This window comes from Schistocerca gregaria, chromosome 11 (assembly GCF_023897955.1).
Source record: "Schistocerca gregaria isolate iqSchGreg1 chromosome 11, iqSchGreg1.2, whole genome shotgun sequence".
NCBI classification, from domain to species: Eukaryota; Metazoa; Arthropoda; class Insecta; order Orthoptera; family Acrididae; genus Schistocerca; species Schistocerca gregaria.
This window is the reverse complement of record NC_064930.1, coordinates 79,705,934-79,728,694: the sequence shown is the minus strand read 5'-3', so window position 1 is coordinate 79,728,694 and position 22,761 is coordinate 79,705,934. Positions and strand designations below refer to the sequence as shown.

The 22,761-nt window shown below is 39.5% G+C and overlaps 1 protein-coding gene across 2 annotated transcripts in view; it reads right to left on the bottom strand.

Annotated features, from left to right (window-relative positions):
- The window catches only part of LOC126295320 (putative nuclease HARBI1), a 48,365-nt gene that overhangs the window by 9,873 nt on the left and 15,731 nt on the right, over positions 1-22,761 (bottom strand). For both annotated transcript variants that reach the window (XR_007552457.1, XM_049987779.1), the window contains one exon: positions 1,207-1,524. Coding sequence is in view for 1 of the 2 variants with exons in the window: in XM_049987779.1 (XP_049843736.1) it covers positions 1,250-1,524 (275 nt within the window). In the remaining variant the exon portion in view is untranslated. The remainder of the gene's footprint in view (positions 1-1,206; positions 1,525-22,761) is intronic.

Sequence of the window (22,761 nt, the reverse complement as noted above, 5' to 3'; positions counted from 1 at the left end):
CGGTGCTGAAACTGTTAAAAACTGTTTCACAAAAGCGGGATTCTGTGAGAATGAGATGGCAGCTCCTGTGGAAGATGTTGCAAGTGATTTGCAAGAGTTTCAGGAATTAATAGGCAGTGATTCTGACACTTTTGAAGACTTTGTGCCTGTGGATGACAATGTGGCAACCACAGGAGTACAAAGTATTGAGGAGCTGACTGCAGAGAAAAGCTTTGAGAATAATAGTGTAGTGAAAGTGACAGTGACAAGGAAGATGGCCCTGTGCCCTCATATACTAAGACAGCTGAAGGCTTTGAAACATTCAGGAGATATATGATGGCCCATAGACTTGAGGACAGAACAGTAGTTCAACTTGCTCATTTGGAGCAAGGAAAGATTGCCATAGAGTCTAGGAGAAATAGAAAACAAACATGCTTGCTTGAATATTTTAAAAATCATAGGTATGTGATTTTCAGATTCCATAGGTTCCTAGAGTTTTGTGCAAATTTAAATTCCGTTTCATAATTTCATTATTAAAGTAATTTTTTGTAACTAATTCTTTTTTTCAAACTGTACCATTTACTGTGTTTTTATGTAATATGTTCAGTATATCATAAAATTTGGCTCATATTCTATAATTGGGTCAACTGAAGAAGGGGTACCACTTGTCAGCTTTGGACAATGATGTCACATCTCAGAATCTGTTATAACTTTTCACAGTACAAACTGATCCGTTTCCTTTCACCCATCTACCTACCGGGCCTCATGTTTTAATTACAAAAAAACTTATCAAATGATACATTGACCATTTGCAATGAATATCATATTACAGTGTTGTGAAAATTTAAAATGTCATCTATGGCACCATTTGTCAAAGCTTATTAGTGGTATCCCGATCTTCAGTAATGCCCTATAATTATTATTTGGAAGCCTTCTTTCCTCTATACAGTGTTCAGAATTTGTGGTCCATTGAAAAACGTTATATAGAGGTTTCTCTATTGTAGTATTATGTAGTATTGTGTTGATAGCTAAAAGTAGGAGAAATAGGAGCTATTTATTTAACTGGGGGAAACAGCTTTGCTAATCAAAGTATCGCTTATCATTCTTGTTATTTAATATTGAAAACAGACAGCATAAGAACAAATAGCATAGCCTCAAAAGTTGTACTAACTATAGCTAACACCAACCAGACTGTTTGTAATTTGGTCCAACAGCAGTTTTACTTACATTTTCTAATGTGTGGGTGGTGATGGGGTATCTGGGACTCCTTTTACAACAGCAATTGTGCAGCAATTGTATCTCTCTCTTCCAGCCCTCGGTCATCAGGGTCAACTGCTTCTTCTTCAGCTTGAATTAGCAACTGCGTGGCAATCCTGTCCCTGTTTTCCAGCCCCAGTTTATCATCTCCGATGTTCAGATCATCCGATTCTTCTTCGTACGATATTAGCAACTGTGCAGCAATCGTGTCCCTCTTTTCCGCCCCTAGTTCGTCATGTCGGATATCAGCTGATTCTTCTTCTCCTGTAGCGTCTTTATCGTGTTCACCTATGTGTAAGAGAGGTAATTAAACATTACTAAAGATTTCCAAAAGCATTTGTATATTAAGCTGATATCAGTGAACTCTATAAATGAATAATAGGTATTGTGTTTAGATGCTGACTTGTCCTTTCCAAACACTTAAAACAGCAAAACATGCTAAACATTTTGGAGTGATCTTTAATGTAGTTCGTCACTAACTGCCTATTTTCATAATATGCAGGTATAAACATGAAAACTACAAATTAGGTGTGAGTTTCAGAAACAATTAAATCAATATGATGACTGTCAGCCAACTACAGCACAAGTGACATGCCCACACAGATATCAGAACAATTTCTGTACTATAACAAGAGATCAACAACAACAACAACAACAACAACAGCAGCAGCAGCAGCAGCAGCAGCAGCAAGAGATCGAAACGACAATCTAAACATACATCTGTACTCTGCAAACCACTGTGAAGTGCACAGCAGAGGGAACATGCCACTGTATTGGTAATTTGGGCTTTTCCTCATTCCGTTCACACAAGGAGCATGAGAAAAATGATAGTTTTAATGTTTTTGTGCATTCTGTAATTAATCTACTGTTATACTCACAATCCTTACGGAAGTGCCATGTCGAGGGGGGGGGGGGGGTAGTAGTGTATTCCTAGAGTCATAATTTAAAACCAGTTCTTTAAACTCTGTTAGCAGACTTTCTCAGGACAGTTTCTATCAGCCAAGTCAATTCTTTCAACACCTGTGACACTCTCCTACGCATCAAACAAACCTGTCACCATTTGTGCTGCTCTTCGCTGTATACTTTCAATATCCCCCATCTGTCCTATTTGGTACAAGGCCTACACCCTTGAGCAATATTCTAGGATGAGTCACCCGAGTGATTTGTGAACAATCTACTTTGTAGACTGATGGCATTTCCCTAGTATTTTACTAATAATACAAAGTCTGCTACCTGCCTTACCCACAACTCTGCCTATGTGATGTTCAACTTCATGTTGCTAATGAGTGTTGCACTCAAGTATTTGTACGAGTTTACAGATTCCAACTGTGACTTAATAATATTATATTCACAGAATACCATGTATTTTGTTTCACGAAGTGCACAATTTTACAGTTTTGAACATCTAAAGCAAATTGCAATCATTGCACCACTTTGAAATCTTATCAAAGTCTGACTAAATATTTGTACAGTTTCATTCAGAATGGAATTTGTTGTAGATAACTGCATTGTCTATGAAGATTCTGTGTTTACTATTAATATTGTACGCAAGATCATAAATAAACCACAAGAACGGGAAAAGAGAGAGATAGAGATAGAGATAGAGATAGAGAGAGAGAGAGAGAGAGAGAGAGAGAAGAAGAAGAATAAGAAGAAGGGACGGAAGGAAGGAAGGAAGAAGAAGAAGAAACTAACAATGACTATTATGTAACAAATATCATAGTATCTGTTATGAAAATTTGCAGTCCAAACAAATACCAAACTAGAGAAAGCTCTGTAAATAATAGTGAAATTAATATGTAAAAGTGTAAGATGTCCAACAAATTTGATATCTAAATAAAATAGAAAGAAACTTCCACATGGGAAAAATATATTAAAAACAAAGATTCCAAGACTTACCAAGCGGGAAAGTGCCGGCAGACAGGCACATGAACAAAACACATTGGAATGACTCCTTACCCTATCCCTTAAAACCCACATCCTTTCGTCTTTCCCTCTCCTTCCTGAAGAAGCAACCATCGGTTGCGAAAGCTAGTAATTCTGTGTGTGTGTTTTGTTCATGTGCCTGTCTGCCGGCGCTTTCCCGCTTGGTAAGTCTTGGAATCTTTGTTTTTAATAAATTTGATATCTATTATGACAACTTGCATCTCATCTGCGGGAGGAGGGGGGAGGGGGGGACGTGAAAAAGTAGGATGTACAACAAATGGGGAAACATAAATTACAATCCAGGTGAAAGCACATCTTTACAAACAACTTTCATATGAGTGCTGAAGCTACAGACAATTGATGTTTTTGTAAGCAAGCAGTGGCGAAAGTTGTGACTTCACTAAATTTAAAGAGAAATTTCATCCGAAAACTAAATGCTGGATATGTGAAGAACGTGCTGAAAGGCGTATGTCAAGTATAGATAAGAAAGACAAAATTACTACAGTTCTTATAAAACAAAATGAAAACTTAAAAATAAAATACCACCGAATTACGATATGTAACCAAGACAGTGCAAACTGAAATTAGTGAAAGTGTGTACTACAAATTAGACGCAGTGAAAGAAAAGTAGCGGAAAAATCTGTGATAAGTCCACAGGAAAGTGACTATCAGGAAAAGCTGAAGCACTGTATGGGTTCTCCAAACTTACAGACTTCAAGTTTTGGGATGGAGCAGAGACGAAAGAAAATCAACAAAATGATGATGTGAAGAAATGTCGAAGCAATCCAGAATAAAAGCAGTTAACAGCAACAACAAAACAACAATATTGCCAAACAACCACACACGAGGACTAGCTGAACCAATAAGCCAGCTGCCAATGTAATCAGGTCTGTCGAGCCGTGTGCTCCTCTATCAGAAATAGAGAAACTAGCAAATCTGGTTATTGTATTAATTTAAATAAAAATGATATGAATATAATAGAGGGAAACATTCCAAGCGGGAAAAATATATCTAAAAACAAAGATGCTGTAACTTACCAAACGAAAGTGTTGGTATGTTGATAGAGACAATAACAAACACAAACACGCACACACAAATTTCAAGCTTTCGCAACCCACAGTTGCTTCTTGAGGAAAGAGGGACGGAGAGGGAAAGACGAAAGGATGTGGGTTTTAAGGGAGAGGGTAAGGAGTCATTCCAATCCCGGGAGCGGAAAGACTTCCCTTAGGGGGAAAAAAGGACAGGTGTACACTCGCGCGCGCGCACACACACACACACACACACACACACACACACACACACACACACACACACACACACACACACATCCATCCGCACATACACAGACATATTTAAAGGCAAAGAGTAAGGGCAGAGATGTCAGTTGAGGCGGAAGTACAGAGGCAAAGAAGTTGTTGAAAAACAGGTGAGGTATGAGCGGCGGCAACTTGAAATTAGCGGAGGTTGAGGCCTGGCGGATATCGAGAAGAGAGGATATACTGAAGGGCGAGTTCCTCATCCCCTCAAACCCAGAACCTCTCACAGAAGAACCCCAAAAGTGCCCCACTTGCGACAGGATACTTACCGGGACTGGATCAGACTCTGAATGTGGCTCTCCAGCAGGAATACGACTTCCTAAAATCCTGCCCCGAAATGAGATCCATCCTTAATGAAATCCTCCCCACTACACCAAAAGTGTCTTTCCGCCGTCCACCTAACCTTCGTAACCTCTTGGTTCATCCCTATGAAATCCCCAAACCACCTTCCCTACCCTCTGGCTCCTACCCTTGCAACCGCCCCCGGTGTAAAACCTGTCCTATGCACCCTCCCACCACCACCTACTCCAGTCCTGTAACCCGGAAGGTGTACACGATCAAAGGGAGAGCCACGTGTGAAAGCACCCACGTGATTTACCAACTGACCTGCCTACACTGTGACGCTTTCTATGTGGGAATGACCAGCAACAAACTGTCCATTCGCATGAATGGACACAGGCAGACAGTGTTTGTTGGTAATGAGGATCACCCTGTGGCTAAACATGCCTTGGCGCACGGCCAGCACATCTTGGCACAGTGTTACACCGTCCGAGTTATCTGGATACTTCCCACCAACACCAACCTATCCGAACTCCGGAGATGGGAACTCGACCTTCAGTATATCCCCTCTTCTCGATATCTGCCAGGCCTCAACCTCCGCTAATTTCAAGTTGCCGCCGCTCATACTTCACCTGTCTTTCAACAACTTCTTTGCCTCTGTACTTCCGCCTCGACTGACATCTCTGCCCTTACTCTTTGCCTTTAAATATGTCTGCTTGTGTCTGTGTATGTGCGGATGGATATGTGTGTGTGTGCGCGAGTGTACACCTGTCCTTTTTTCCCCCTAAGGGAAGTCTTTCCGCTCCCGGGATTGGAATGACTCCTTACCCTCTCCCTTAAAACCCACATCCTTACGTCTTTCCCTCTCCTTCCCTCTTTCCTGAAGAAGCAACCATCGGTTGCGAAAGCTAGTAATTCTGTGTGTGTGTTTGTGTGTTTTGTTCATTGTGCCTGTCTGCCGGCGCTTTCCCGCTTGGTAAGTCTTGGAATCTTTGAAAAAAGAAGAAGATGAAGAAGAAGAAGAAGAAGAAGAAGAAGAGGAGGAGGAGGAGGAGGAGGAAGAAAGAAATAAAGAAAGAAAGGAAGAACGAAAGAACATAACAGACTCTCTATCTTCGGTTGACTTTCCTCAAAGTATCTACTGTTTGTGAGAAGCTCACATTCTGACTAGTTCAGGTCACAGTGTGTGAATTATCGATGCAGGTGAGATTGACTAGGTGTTCGCTGTTTGTCTACTGTTTTCCTGTTAAGTACCACAGTAATTTCATTAGTTTATTGATTGTTGAAACTAAATCACAGAATCAGATTCTATCTCGACAACTAATGAAAATCCGTGGCTGCATTTAAGTGATTACATTGCTTTTGTACGTAGATCGGGAAAACAAATACTTCTTGACTGTGAACTGTGCTTGCCTAAAAAATCAGCAATTGAGGCTCACACTTTGAGCCTTAACAATTTCAAAAAACGTAAGGAGAGCACACGAATCACAATATATGGCAGATATTCAGATATCTGCAGCGGAGCCAGCAGCAGTGATCCAGTTCAAAGTTTCCATTATCAGGATGTGGCCATAATAAAGCAGTATGTGACGACAAATTTGATAAAACAAATTTATATCTTCCTTCTACGTATGAATTCCATAAAATGATGTTATTACTAAATTTGTTTGCGAGTTATGGCACTCGTCGCTGTCACCCCCGCTCAAACTTGAGGAAAAGGGTATATCAGGTCACTCCAGCTGACAACTGTATTTAAATTAACGAGTACAAAGGCTAGGCATCTTGTAAATTCCACAGCTTTAGCCAATGCCTTGTCAAGTGATGCAGATAAAAGATTTCGACCTTTACTAAATGGTGAATAATGCTAACTTGCTGTGTGGCTTTTCATCCAATGTTCCAATTGATATGGCTAGAGAAGTATGATAAACAGTGGAGTGGAAATAATAAGACCAGGAATGGAAAAAGCTGTAGACGAGGCTTCGAGGCACGATACTTTCAGTGGCAGTAGGAAAAGCAGCAACAGAGAATATGAAGTGGATTTTTTTTTTTTAAATCTGTCACTCAATATAATTTAGTGGTAAGACGTCTTTAAAAAGTAAAGCCTAGACTAGTCAAAATTAAAGACACTCACACAACAGTACGATATTTCTTGGGGGAACAGGTTTTAGTAAAATTATTTATGAAATATAATACCTCTACACCTTCTAGTGTTGCAATCTAAAGATTTTTTCTGTCAGAAGGCACTAATTTTTTGTCTCCTAGATGAGGCTCCCCGTTGGCTGAAAACTTTAACACATGCACCTTATCTCGATTACTATCTGATTCACCTGTATTTTGTTTCTCCCGTGATTCAATATTGATAACTAAAGTTTGATTCACTTGCTCATTTCACTACACCAACAACCAAGTTTATAATTATGAGTTAACGATTAATTTCAACTTTCAATAAATCGGCTGTAAAGTACCGTATTTACTCGAACCTAAGCCGCACTTTTTTCCAGTTCTTGCAAAAAAAAAAAAAAAAAAAAAAAAAAAAAAAAAAAAAAAAAAAAAAAAAAACCGCATGCAGCTTAGAATCGAGTGCAAAGCAAGCGGAAGTTCTGAAAATGTTGGTGGGTGCCGCCACAACTAACTTCTGCCGTCGAATATATGTAGCGCTACACACGCATGCTTTGTAGGCACAAAGATAAATACTGGCGCCAAAACCACTGAGTCAGTAAATAAATTTAAAAAACAAAAAGTGGAAGACGAGCTTTTTTTCTCCGCCCCGAGTTTCGACCACTGCATTTTCATACAGTATCCAACAAAGTAAATACAAATTCCGTATTGTTCATCTTCGAATGTAGCAGAATTTCAATGTACAACGAAAATCCGACAGGCAAGACTGTTTGGGATGTTTGTCAATATGGCCAACTATACGTTCTGAATTTTTTCCTACCTGTGAGAAGAGATGGTTGCTAATAGGAACCTGATGAATTGTGATTCACATGCAGTATTCTCTTCACCGTAAGAATAATACGAATATAAACATTTTGCCATGTATTCTTTCATGTTTGCTGCTATCTCATTTAAATCCTGTCTGCCTAATAAACTACGAAACTAGAGTGAGACAACAGCAAACGATATACATATCGTGTCATGTTTATATTCGTATTATTCTTGTGCCTAATAGTGATACAGTCAGAAATGAAGCACGGCAACTGACTAGATTTTTAAATCTAAGATGACTAATTTCTGTGCCGAATTTCATGTACTAAAGAAGCGGCCGCAAAGATTTTCAAACGGAGAAAAATTTTTGCCTAACTCTCGTTCAGAACATGTTCTATCATACGTAGTCTATTATTTGGTACTTGGTGATCATTATCAAAGAAAGCAGCAGTGGAAGGAACAACAAATAGCAGTCTCTTGCCATTGTTTCGCTAATGAGACGATTCCTCTCTTTTTCTTTACAAAAAATTGTAAGCGGCGGTAGCGTGCACAAAAGCAATCCCTGCCCCGAGCGGCGACAGGCCGTAAACACGCACTATCAGAATGCAACAAACAATGCATGACAGTACAGTTATGCATTTTCAGCTTAGAGTGACGTAAACACCTATAAAAAAGAAAACTGCACTTATCAGATCAAAGCAAAATAAGCAATCCATTCAAGCCAGACGAAGCACGTGAAAAAGGAGGGGTACCCGTATAAATATGGACGGAGCGCCTGACGCATAGCAATAGCTAAGCCTATGACTCGAACCAAACTATTGTAGCTTTATCATCATTCATTCGACGTAAATTGTGTCTCATATTACAATGGACCAACTTTGTTTTGATTTGGAGGTACGGCCTAAAACTTCTCTCTCCCCTTGAATTTCAAGTCTCAAATTTCACGTGTGGCTTAGATTTGGGAAATTTTTTTTCCCTTTCTTTCGAGTCTCATTTTTCAGGTGCGGCTTAGATTCGAGTAAATACGGTAATGCTTCAATGTTGAATGAATATGACATTTTTAGTAATGGATTAACGATTAGCAGAGTCAACTTTTTGATTAACACTGCCCAACTACACCATACGGTCCAGTTTAAACAAGGAAGTAACAGTTGGGAGTAATGTTTTATCTAGCATTTGCTATCATTTCAGAAACACTGAAATTGTGGACATAAATAGTATTGATTGCAGATTTCATGCTGGATACACCACATATAAACAAACTGAGCAAATTGCTGATAGCTGAAAGACTAAGAAACATTGTGAGCAGAAAGTAGTATACGTCTACTACATCATCAGCTAATCTTGTGACTTAAGTTGACAGAAGCAAACACCTAGATAACAAAAATATTACCAAGACTGCAGAAAATATCTTCACCACTGGAAAAACAACAACCAGAAACAGATGGAATAGCTGCCATACAAGCGAATGCTTCATGATAACTTGCAGGACAAGTTGATGCTGTGCAAAAAGTGAAGCAGTCGGCATTGGAAACCTCATCGAAAGTTTGTCTACTTGGTAAGAGAGAAATGGCAGTTCCATCCCCCCTTCCGTGATGTTTTACTAAAGACTTATGGGAAACAATCAGTAAGTTAAATACACAGGGGATAAAAGCTTCATCAGATGCACTTGTACTATTGTACTTTCTGATAGCCATAGGAAACATGAGAACAGGATTAAGACATACTGTTCTCTGAATAACAGAGCATTGGCTCGGAGATGTGAAATTAAGTGTGTTACTACTGATAACTACAAATAAATATCACACTTTTGCAGAAAACAGTTGAAAAAATGGAGGCAGTTGATACTTGTAAGGGATGAGATAAAATGCCCAATAACTGCAATTCCCATGGACTGTTATACTCTAGGAATGCACTCTGAATGCAGTGGTGTAAAAATTGAGCCACATGATTTAACTGTGTTTCAACATCTGTATACAGGACACCTTGTGGTAACTTCAGTAGAATCATACAGGGTGGGGCACGAAATGTGTCACCATTTGTTTCATACACGATTTGTAAGTTACACCTAGATATACCATTGAGCATCTTAACAGCGGTAGCAGTAGATTTTGGAGAAACAGTCGAGTTATGAAATGATCACTAGGAGCCTAGTGATTACAACACAGCCAACTAACAATGCCACAGCAATTGGCAATTGTGTTCCTTTATGACGAAACTAAAAGTCCTGTTGTGACTCGGAGACAGTTTCAACAGAAATTTAACATATGGTGGGGCCCTTGCACGAGAATCATTCACAGTCTGCACAATCAGTTTGTAAAGGAACGATCAATATAGAAATCCTGATTGTTCACCAGATAATATTCAAGCAGTACAAGTTGCTCTGAAAATAGCGTAGAAAGGCACCAGTAGAACTCAAGACGCTCCGTTCAACAGATTTTTAAAATCACCTCTGGGCGCACCCATTAAAGATGAACTATGCTCAGAATCTCACTGCAGAACACAAGCAGCTGAAGCTAGTGTTTTCCTGGTGGATGGAGGATAGGGAACAAACTCTCAGCAACGTTTGTTTTTCAGATGAGGCACATTTTCATTTGGACGGTGTGGTTAACAAACAAAATGTATCTGTTTGGGCAACCGGAAATCCCCAAATGCTTCGCAAAAGCACAAAAGCTTGACGAATGACAACATTCGGCTATGGGGATTTGTGTGGTCGCAATTTCTAATCGCGGACTTATTGGACATTTTTCTTTGAAGGAACTGTGAACAGTCGTGATATTTGAGCATGGTCTGCAATAATTTCTTTCCACAGCTTCTTGTTACTGCATTGCCCTTCAACATATAATGGTTCTTGCAAGATGAAGCAAGGCCACATACTGCAAACACTGTCAGATTTCTTACATGAGCATTTCGAGATCAGGGTGGTGGTGGAGGTGGTTAGTGTTTAACACCCCGTCGACAATGAGGTTATTAGAGATGGAGCACAAGCTCGGGTTAGGTAAGGAAATCGGCCGTGCCCTTTCAAAGGAACCATCCCGGCGTTTGCCTGAAACGATTTAGGGAAATCACGGAAAACCTATGTCAGGATGGCTTGTGACGGGATTGAACCGTCGTCCTCCCGAATGCGAGTCCAGTGGAGATGAGGGTCATTTCACTCAGATTTCCAAGTAATTTCAATGACAGACAATTTTGGCCCCCAACAGTACAGATCTCAGCCTGTGTGACTTCTTTCTTAGGGGATACCTAAAGGAAATAATTTTCTCAAAACGTCCACATGTAATGGAGCACAGATACCTCGTTCTTCAAGCTCACATCGAAATCATGGAAGTTGTGCCATAGGGTTATCACTAACATTGGTATTTGCGTGAAGGAAGTTAGGAACTGAAATGGTGGACATGTTGAGCATGTCCTGAGTTACAACCATTCTCCACCGAGTGTTTTCCACGGTAGTATATGTTGCTTTGAGTTTGTCTTGGCAGTAAAGGGTTTATTCAAAAACAAAATGGTGACATTCCGTGTACCCCTCCACAAATCGTGGACAGGAAACTATCATATTTCTGGAAGAATAAACTAATTTTATGTAGGGACTTGACATTTAAATCCTCACGCACAATATTCAAAGAAGAGCTGGACATATTAATTACAACATGTGGTTTTAAAATATGGTTCAAAGTTCTGTATGAGAATAGGCAAGAGTACACTGTCCTGTCATTGATTTTATAATTACAAATGTTGAATCCAATAGGAACAAAAGCCTGGCAAACGAAATGAGTCTATCAGATCACAACTCTCAGATTATAATTACAAAAATGCTGTGGAGGTAAATACTTGTTACCAAAGCTACTATGCTACTTGAATTGAATTTTATTTGATCCTGTAAGATTACATTGTGTACAGTATGTACGTGTAATATAGGACATGTCAAAGTGTTAACATTCCTTATCACTTATTTTTCTACACCTTTAGCTTACATTTTACATTACTGATAATGAGTAACAATATATACAAATTTAATGGCATAAGTATTCTGCAACACTGTACAACTCTTTTCAATGAGACAGTCTTCAAGTTTCTTTGGAAAGTAATTGTGAAGTACACTATCTTTCAGGGTTTTGGGCAGACTTCTTAGTAGTCTGACACCAAAGTACTGGGGTCCTTTTTCTAGTATTGCCAGTCAGTGGGGTTTGCTCCGTACTTCATTCTTCTTTCTTGTATTGTGGGTGTGTACACTAGCATTTGTAATCCAGTCCTCACTACCTTTTGTGATGTACATTATTGTTTTGTATATATACAAGGATGAAAAAGTTAAGATATTTAAATTCTTGAAACAGTTTCTGCATGTTTCAGAGGTCTTTCTTCTTAAAATGGTCCTAATTGCTTTTTTGTAATGTGAACACTCGTTTTGTCTCTTGTTTGTTTGAGTTTCCCCACACAGTCACGCCATACTGTAAGTATGGTTCGAAAAGTCCATGATACACTGTACACAGAAGGTTCTTGTCTGAATACTGTGATAGCTGCATCATTAAGAATATGTCAGAGCTCAGTTTCTTACAGACATTATTAATATGTTTTTTCCATTTCAGTTCATTATCCACAAGAATACCTAAGAAGCTAGCAGATTCTACTTCTTCCAGCCTTGTTCCATCAACCTCTAAATCCATGTCTACAGCCTTTTCCTTGTTTTTAAACACTGCATACATAGTCTTTTTTTAGATTTATAACCAGTTCATTTTCCAACAGCCACTGAGCTGTGACATTTGCAGATGTGTATGCTCTTCTCTCAAGCTGTTTCATATTTTGGTTACTATTTAGTATTGTCATGTCATCAGCATACAATATTTTCTTTTCTTCCTCCTCAACACCTATATCATTAACAAATACATTAAATAACAATGGCCCCATTACCGAACCCTGTGGCACTCCATATTTGATGGATTTGGTTTCTGATTGGTACAAGTTTCCTAATGATACATACTGCTTGCGGTTGCACAAGTATGATTTTATCCATTCACCTGGTTGCCCCCGAATGCCATAGTTGCTTAATTTTTGTATCAGCATTTCATGGTCAATGGTGTCAAATGCCTTTGAAAGATCCAGAAACATTGCAGACAACATTTTTCTCATCCTAGGACTATAAAATGTATTCTGTTAGACTGACAATTGCTGATTCTGTAGATTTACCCTTTCTGAAACCATGTTGTGAGGGCATGAGAATGCTATGTTTGTCCAAATAGTTAACTAATCTGGTATACATAAGCATTTCTAGAATTTTTGAGAAACCTGATATCAGTGAAACTGGTCTGTAGTTGTTGGGATCATCCCTACACCCTTTCTTGTACACTGGCACTACCTTCATTATCTTCAGTTTTTCTGGAAAAATTGCATATCTGAAAGAACAGTTTGCTATGTTCTTCAGTGGTGTTATTATCTCCTCACATACCAGCTTTAATATATGATTTGATATTTCATCACCACCAGCTGATTTCTTGGACTTCAGTTTCTGTATAGTTTCCCGTAATTCATCTTCTGTGACTGGTCTTAAGAACTTAGTACTGCATGATCTTTTTGGTACCTTAATATCCCTCTGTTTTTGACTATTTCTTTCCAATTTTAGGTTTTCTACTACACTGATATAGTTATTATTCAATATGTTTGCTATTTCCATACCATCTGTGACCACTGTGTTGTCTATTTTAATTGACCTAATACCTTCTTCTTTGTATGACCCATCTTTTTCCTTTCTTTCAGCATTGATTGCATTCCAAGTTGCCTTTGCCTTGTTTTTTGAGTTCGCTATAGTGGTGTCAATTGCTCTTGCTTTCGCTTCTCTTATTGTTTTTCTATACTTATTTTTTAACATTTTATAGTTTTCAGCTTCGCCCATCCGTCTCACGTCCTGAAGTTTCCTTCGCTGTTCTAGTATTTCAATGGTAATCCACTGTGTTTGATCTTGCTGCCTTTCTTGTCTCTTTACTTTGGGAAATGCTACATTAAAATGGTACTTAATTGTTGAAATAAATGCATCATATTTTTCATTTACACTCTGGGCCTGTAAGGTTTCACTCCAGGCTTCCTTACTTAACATTGTTCTAAAGACGTTGATATTTTGTTCACTGATGATCCTAATTTCTTTGGTTGTTTGTTTTGGTTCTGATACTGAGTCATTACTTCTGCAAAAGCTGATTAGTTGTCCATGATGATCAGATATTTCTGTCTGAACTACATGTGACTCATAGTTACACACATTAGTAATTATGTTGTCAATAATTGTCTCACTTTGTGAAGTCACTCTTGTTGGCGCAGTTATTGTCACTTTCATGTTATGCTGTATTAACAATTCTTCAAAATCCTGTCTTATTTTTGTGTCTTTTCCCATGTCAATGTTGAAGTCTCCACATATAATATTTCTCTTCATGTTCATTCTCAATAAGCTAGCATTTTTTTATTTTTTTTTTTTTTTTTTTTTTTTTAGAAAGATGCTAATATTGCCACATGGTGACCTGTACACACAAAACACTCTAAAATCCTCTGTCAGTATACCAGTAATTTCAAAGTCTTTTTCTCTAGCTATGGGAAATGTAGCAGCTTCACTGTTTACATTCTTTGATAGAGTACCTGTTTTAATATATATACAAACGCCACCACCCTTATATTTAGATCTGCAGAAGTAACTAGCTAGTTTGTAGTCCTTGATTGACACATTATGTATTTTACTTTCAGTTAGTCCATGTTCACTTATGCATAATATGTCTGGTCTTACTCCACTCAGGAGTACTTTGCTTCTAATTTTTTGTTACCAAAGTATTGAATATTTTGTTGATTTACATGTTGTGAGCTGCATTCTGGGGCAAATTCTTCAGTATCATCTTTTTTTGTATGGTGCTTATTTTTCTTACAGACACATTAGCATCTCTAACACAAAGTTAAAAAAAAAAAATAAAAAAAACACTGGACACAATTGTACCTTTCTGATAATATAAGTGAAAAATATAAGATTAGCTACAGCAGACTGGCTACCAACTACAATGAGGACAGTGAAGAGAAAAAGGGGCAGAAAGGGGGACGACACGAGCCACAGTTGATGGAGGGTCTACTTGTATCCTGTAAAAATCGGAAACAGCTTTACAGTATTAGCAAGGATCCACACAGACTTTACCACTTTGAAGAATATTATACATATTATAAGAATATTTACAATGCTAAACTAAAATCAGGGGCGGAGGGGGACAGTTTGAGAGAAACAACATTCCTCAGGCATTGAACAAAGTCGGGAAAACATGGAATATAATTAACAGAGAAACATGGAAATCATCACACAATATTAGAAAAAGCTCAGAGCTCATAGTAAACAATAGAGTGAATCAAGATACTGTAGCTATTAGAAACACTTTCAACAAATACTTTACATACATATCCCAAAGAATTACACAAAACAGCAAAAGTGATCCTCTGCAAGCCCTACATCAGCCTAAAAATAAGCAAGGCTCCTCCATCAACTCGTGTTATTTATATATGAACAGAGGAGGAGATGATAAAGTGATATAGAAATTAGATAATAAAACTGTCACCGACACCAATGGGATTTCACATAAGCCTTTTAACGACATTCATATGGCCAAACTCCTTCATCACATGGTTAATCTGTGTCTGAAGGAAAATAGTTTTCTAAATACGAAGATACAAAATTGTTAAGGCTTTTGTGGCCACTTGATGACAAGCTGCCTGTTGGCTTCATTCCCAGGTTCTAAGACCAATTTTTCTGATTTTCACCATTTGTGCTGGGAAAACAACAGGAAAAAGGCAAATGGATGTTGGCCAGAGAACCTGAGGGAATAGAATAAGGTCTGATTCTATGCATCTGGTCTTAAGTATGTCATATTTTGAGTGAAGAGGTTGCAAGTTTTCCCTGATATTTCTATGATTTCCAGACAAGTTTTAGCATTTTTGCCTGACAGATTTTGAAGTCTCAAGGGCAAGTAAAGACATAAGTCGACAAATAAATGTAAGGACTTCTGTATTTCTCCCCTGTGTGAGCAAAAATCAAGTACTAACATCAAAATCTTTTGTAATGAACTGTTTTTAGATGGAGAAAGCAAGCCAAATGGTATGTGTGTTTCATTAAGGCCACTGTTATTTTATTTCAATAAAACGAAACACATCTGGTGACAAAAATGCGTATTTTCTTGGAGTCACAAGACAGATTTAAAATACCTTCACTGATTTCAGAAACAACCTCAGAAAAAAGTAAGCCTTTTGAAAGAAGTGTATAAGGCAGGGAAGAGTTGTGTAAACCAACACTATAGGTGACCACCAATAAAAAGTTTGTTTTACTATTTCGTTATTGTTTATTACCATTATGCTATGTCTATTATTTTACAGGTATTGTGTGGCTTTTCTTCCAAGAAATATACGAGTACATTGCATACAAAATGCCACTGACTGCCACAATTTTCTTCTTCTTATCGTTCATACTTTCTATATATTAGAAAGTACTTTTGAAGGGCCAAAAATGTAATAAATAAAATGTTTGTGAAACACTGGATTGTACAATGTACTTGCAGTGAGACAATCAAAATTCCTGAAATCTATCGCCTGTGGCTTCTGGACTGCCAAGGAGTATCTTGGTCCTGAGTCCACGAATACACCATGAAAATTCACAACATTATGCCACACACAAACAGATCCAGCCAGCGAACAGATGAGTGAGAGTACATGCGGCGGGCAGGGCCTGCACATTAGCGGGAAATTATGGGGATCGCCAGGCCTGATCCTTTACAGATATCTGCAAAAATGGTCAGCTGTTTCGACCCGTCACAGGATTCCACTCGCCTGGCCAGCTATCCGTCTGTTACAGACAGCATGCCGATGAAATGACACTGTGGTGATAAATCCGTGCAACAGATAACTTGCGCAAATACTCTCAGAATCAATACTAATGTGGATAGGTAACACCATAAGGATGATCCCCGAGCCACGGGCAGGCACGTAGAAAAAGCAATCACACTGTCTCAGCTAAATTATCGGCCCTAGCCTTTGTCCGAAACTGAGAGCACACGCATTCATACAATCAGTCAGACAACTCGTGCCCTCACTACTGTCTCCAGCCGCTGCATCGGCAATATCCGAGAATCAGATGCAAACAAAGTACTTCTCACGCCTCACTGCCTCTCGTCGGCAGCTGCCGGACTAGTGGCACAAAGTGGTGGCAGCACTGACTGCAAGCTGAGGGGAGTGGCAGGAGGGGGAGGAGCAGTGGGAATGAGGGAGTAGGGAAGCAGCACGTGTACTCGGCTACCCCCAGCCAGCGACAATGCGTGGCATCTCAATAAAAGAACCGTTTCATCTACTGAGACAAAAACGAGATTTTTTCAGTGTTTTTTCAAATTAGCCTGACACATTTGTAATTCTCTGATATTCCCCGATTTCCAGAACTTGTGGCAAACCTGGTTACTAAGACAACCGTAGGTAACATTTAATTACAGGCCACAAGATAGATCATTACAGTCTGTAATGGTACTAGAATTACGTAACCATTACGGCACCTCATCTGAACCTCTCGATACCAATAATATTCTACTGTCTTTCTGTTAACTACTTATATTTCTGAGACAACATTCAGATTTGATTTCATTTGTGATACATCGATATGTTTATATTGCAAATGACATTATTCTTATGTGTATTCTTTCTTTTGTTACTATGATCTTTGACCTACTTGTACCTCTGATTTTTGGGTGCATAAGCGATTATTAGTTAGATAGTTGTTAGAAAGTCGGACCTTGAAAAGGTCAAGTCTTGGACGTAATGTTGGAAAGACGCATATTATAGATGGCTTATAAACTGTGAGAGAGATGTTTTCAAGTATGTTTTGCATTGTGAACTGATGTTTTGTGTTTATGTGATATTGCAATAAAAGGAATTAAAAGGAAGTGTAACTTAATTTCGGAGTGCTGATTATTTTTTTACATCACCATTGTCCAGCAAAAGTGTAATCTTCAAGGATGGTTTGTGAAGCGCATCTACATAACTTTTGAATATAGCAGGATAATACCTAGGCCTCTTTGCATCCGAGCTTGGAATCATAACCACCTAGATTTTCAACGATTGAGCCATGATTTTACAATGAGATCAGTGTGGGAAACACTAAAAGATAAGTGCCTAGTTTTTTGATTATTACATGAAATGACTTTATTAACTGTGCTTTAATGACACCTGCCACATAATGACTGTTGTTGCCCGAAAATGCAGTATTTAGCAGTGTGAGCAACACCACAATCGTTATTAAAATTTTGACCTTTGTTGTGGTAGGGTTGTTAGAAGTCGAAAATAAACATAAAAACATGTGAAATATTTCAGTCAACTAATAAAATGACATTAATGGGACAACTGTGAATGAATACAATTTACAAAAAGGAAAAAAGTTAATAAAGCTAGGACCGTTCTAGAGGAACCAAATGACCTAAAAAATCACGCACATGAATTGCTCTAAAATAAACCAAATGAAAATATCACAAATATACAAAATTGGAATTGAATAATTCTGTTGACCCACGTAGGTCAAACAAAGACTGTGGAACCAGATCCCCCTACAATACAACAAAATCACTGAAAAACTGACACTCAAAAATCCTTCCAGAATATTGTTGTTGTGGTCTTCAGTCTGACGACTGGTTTAATGCAACTCTCCATACTACTGTGGTTCGAGCCTCGTCATCTCCAAATAACTACTGCAACCTACATCCTTCTGAATCTGCTTACTTTATTTATCTCTTGATCTCCATCTATGATTTTACCCCCACCCCCACTTCCCTCCAGTACTAAATCAATGATAGTGGCAGTACTGCCAGTGTCGTCGTAACTACTGTCTGCTTCACATCTCCTGTGCAGCAAGCTATGTAAATTTAAGTATTAACTGTACGAATATAATAGAGGGAAACATTCCACGTGGGAAAAATATATTAAAAAAAGATGATGTAACTCGCCAAATGAAAATGTTGATATGTTGAGACACACAAACAAACACAAACACAAAATTGAAGCTTTTGCAACCAACGGTTGCCTTTACAAATGTCTGTATGTATGTGTATGTGTGTGTGTGTGTACCTGTCTTTTGTCTTTCCCTGTCTCCTGATGAAGCAACCATTGCTTGCGAAAGCTTGAATTTTGTGTGTGTGTGTGTGTGTGTGTGTGTGTGTGTGTGTGTGTGTGTGTGTGTATCAACATACCAATGCTTTCGTTTGGTAAGTTACACCATCATTTTTTAATATATAAGTATTAACTGTGTTTTTCTTACTTGTCACTTCTTCTTCCATGTGTTTTTCCTCTTAGGAAGCTTTAATTTTCGAGTACTAGTAATAGTGTGTCATAGATTCCGTGCTTATTTTGAATACAGTCCAGAGACAGTTAGTGCTTATTTTCATTGTTTCCAACAAGAAGTGTGTAGTAACCAGTTTAGTCAGCTATCAACTGCCTTTACTGAATTAGCAGTCTAGTTAAAAGTTGATTACTTAACTCTCGACAGTAAATTGTTGATTCCTTAGGATGGATCGGATGTGTGACTGCAGTGTACGGACGCAGGAGGAGCTGGCCACTGTTCGCGAACAGCTAAACGTGTTGATGGCCGCAGTCAGGCGTCTTCAGGCAGCTGCCTCAGAGTGTAGCGGCAGTGGGAAGTCTGGTGCTTCGCACGGTACACCCCAGGTGTTACACGCTTCACCCACTGTCCCTGCTGTCGACACATCGTCGCTGGTACTGAGCGCAATTGGGCCACCCTCTCCCCAAGGGGAGTGGCGGCGGGTTCAGCAGCATTCGCGGCGCACGAGGCGGAGGGTCAATATGGAGGCTGGCCGTGTGGCATCACCCGCTCTGCCTGTGAGTGGACATGTGGCCGCTCCTTCAGCAAGGTCCGAGCAGGCACACGGGGGAGGGGTTTATTAGTGATTGGGAGCTCCAACATTAGGCGGGTGATGGAGCCCCTTAGGGAAATAGCGTATAGGTCGGGGAAGGAGGCCAGTGTTCACTCTGTCTGCTTGCCGGGGGGTCTCATCCGAGATGTGGAGGAGGCCCTGCCGGCGGTGATAGAGAGCACTGGGTGCACCCGAATGCAAATTGTTGCTCATGTCAGCACCAATGACTCCTGCCGCCTGGGTTCAGAGCTCATCCTCAGTTCGTACAGGCGGAAAGCCTCGCCTGCAGGGTGGAATCTGAGCTAACTATTTGTAGTGTCGTTCACAGAATCGATCGCGGTCCTCTGGTTTGGCGCCGAGTGGAAGGCTTAAACCAGAGGCTCACACGATTCTGCGGCGATCTGAAGGTGCAAATTTCTCGACCTCTGCTGTCGGGTGGAGAAATGTAGGGTCCCCCTGAATAGATGAGAAATGCACTACACGCAAGAAGTGGCTACAAGGGTTGCTCAGTACGTGTGGAGTGCACATGTGGGTTTTTTAGGTTAGAGAATTCCCTCCATAGACCCGACAAGACGCATCCTGAGATGTGACAAGGTAGTAGTAGGCAAAACGCAACAGGGAATAACAATATTAATGTGCTAATAGTAAACTGCAGGAGCGTCTATAGAAAGGCCCCAGAACTGCTCTCATTAATAAACGGTCACAATGCCCACATAGTACTATGGTTGGGAAGTTGGCTGAAATAAGGTGTAAACAGTAATGAAATTCTAAACCCAGATTGGAATGTATACTGCAGAGACAGGTTGGACAGTGAAGGAGAGGGCATGTTTAAAGCGATAAAAAGTGCAACAGTATCAAAGGAAATTGACGGAGATCAGAAATGTGAAATAATTTGGGTGAAGGTCACAGTTGAAGCAGGCTCAAACATGGTAATTGGCTGTCTCTATAGGCCCCCCTCGCTCAGCAGCTGTTGTGGCAGAACACCTGAAGGAAAATTTGGAAAATATTTCGAGTATATTTCCCGACCATTTTATAGTTTTGGGTGGAGATTTTAGTCTACCAGATATAGACTGGGAGACACGAACGTTTCTAACATGTGACAGTGACAAAGCTTCCAGTGAAATTTTTTTTAAGTGCATTATCTGAAAACTACCTTCAGCGGTTAACCAGAGAACCGACTCGTGGCGATAACATATTAGACCTTCTGGTGACAAACAGACCTGAACTATTTGAAACAGTTAACGCAGAACAGGGAATCAGCAATCATAAATCGGTTACTGCATCAATGATTTCAGCCGTAAATAGAAATATTAAAAAAGGTAGGAAAATTTTGCTGTTTAGCAAAAGTGACAAAAAGCAGATTACAGAGTACCTGATGGCTCAACAGAAAAGTTTTATCTCAAGTATAGATAGTGATGAGGATGAGTGGACAAAGTTCAAACCCATCGTACAATATGCGTTAGATGAGTATGTGCCAAGCAATATCATAAGAGATGGGAAAGAGCCACCGTGGTACAACAACTCAGTTAGAAAACTGCTACAGAAGCAAAGGGAACTTCACAGTGAACATAAACATAGCCAAAGCCTTGCAGACAAACAAAAATTACACGAAGCGAAATGTAGTGTGAGGAGGGCTATGCAAGAAGTGTTCAACAAATTCGAAAGTTAAGTTCCATATACTGACTTGGCACAAAATCCTAAGAAATTTTGGTCTTATATCAAAGCAGTAGGAGGATCAAATCAAAATGTCCAGACACACTGTGACCAAAATGGTACTGAAACATAGGATGACAGACTAAAGGCTGAAATAATAAATGTCTTTTTCCAAAGCTGTTTCACAGAGGAAGACTGCACTGTAGTTCCTTCTCTAGATTGTCGCACAAATGACAAAATGGTAGATGTCGAAATAGATGACAAAAGGATAGAAAAACAAAATCACTCAAAAGAGGAAAGGCCACTGGACATGATGGGATACCAGTTCGATTTTTCACAGAGTACGCTAAGGAACTTGCCCTCCTTCTTGCAGTGGTGTACCGTAGGTCTCTAGAAGAGCGTACCGTCCCAAAGGATTGGGAAAGGGCACAGGTCATCCCAGTTTTCAAGAAGGGGCGTCGAACAGATGTGCAGAACTATAGACCTATATCTCTAACATCAATCAGTTGTACAATTTTGGAACACGTATTATGTTCGAGTATAATGACTTTTCTGGAGACTAGAAATCTACTCTGTAGGAATCAGCACGGGTTTCGAAAAAGACGATTGTGTGAAACCCAGCTCGCGCTGTTCGCCCACGAGACTCAGAGGACTATAGACACGTGTTCACAGGAAGATGCCGAGTTTCTTGACTTCTGCAGGGTGTTTGATACAGTTCCCCACAGTTGTTTAATGAACAAAGTAAGAGCATATGGACTATCAGACCAATTGCGTGATTGGATTGAAGAGTTCCTAGGTAACAGAACGCGGCATGTTATTCTCAATGGAGAGAAGTCTTCCGAAGTAAGAGTGATTTCAGGTGTGCCACAGGGGAGTGCTGTAGGACCGTTGCTACTCACAATATATATAAACAACCTTGTGGATAACATTGGAAGTTCAGGGAGGCTTTTTGCAGATGAATCTGTAGTATGTCGAGAGGTCGTAACAATGGAAAATTGTACTGAAATGCAGGAGGATCTGCAGCGAATTGACGCATGGTGCAGGGAATGGCAATTGAATCTCAATGTAGACAAGTGTAATGTGCTGCGAATACATAGAAAGAAAGATTCTTTATCATTTACTTACAACATAGCAGGTCAGCAACTGGAGGCAGTTAATTCCATGCATTATCTGGGAGTAGGCATTCGGAGTGATTTAAAATGGAATGATCACATATAATTAATCACAAGTAAAGCAGATGCCAGACTGAGATTCATTGGAAGAAACCCAAGGAAATGCAGTCCGAAAACAAAGGACCCACTGCTTGAAACCTGCTCACCGGTGTGGGATCCATACCAGATAGCGTTGATAGAAGGGACAGACAAGATCCAACGGAGAGCAGCGCGCTTCGTTACAGGATCATTTAGTGATCGTGAAAGCTTTAATGAGAGGATAGATAAACTCCTGTGCAAGACTCTGCAAGAGAGATGCTCAGTAGCTCGGTAAAAGCTTTTGTCGAAGTTTCGAGAACATACCTT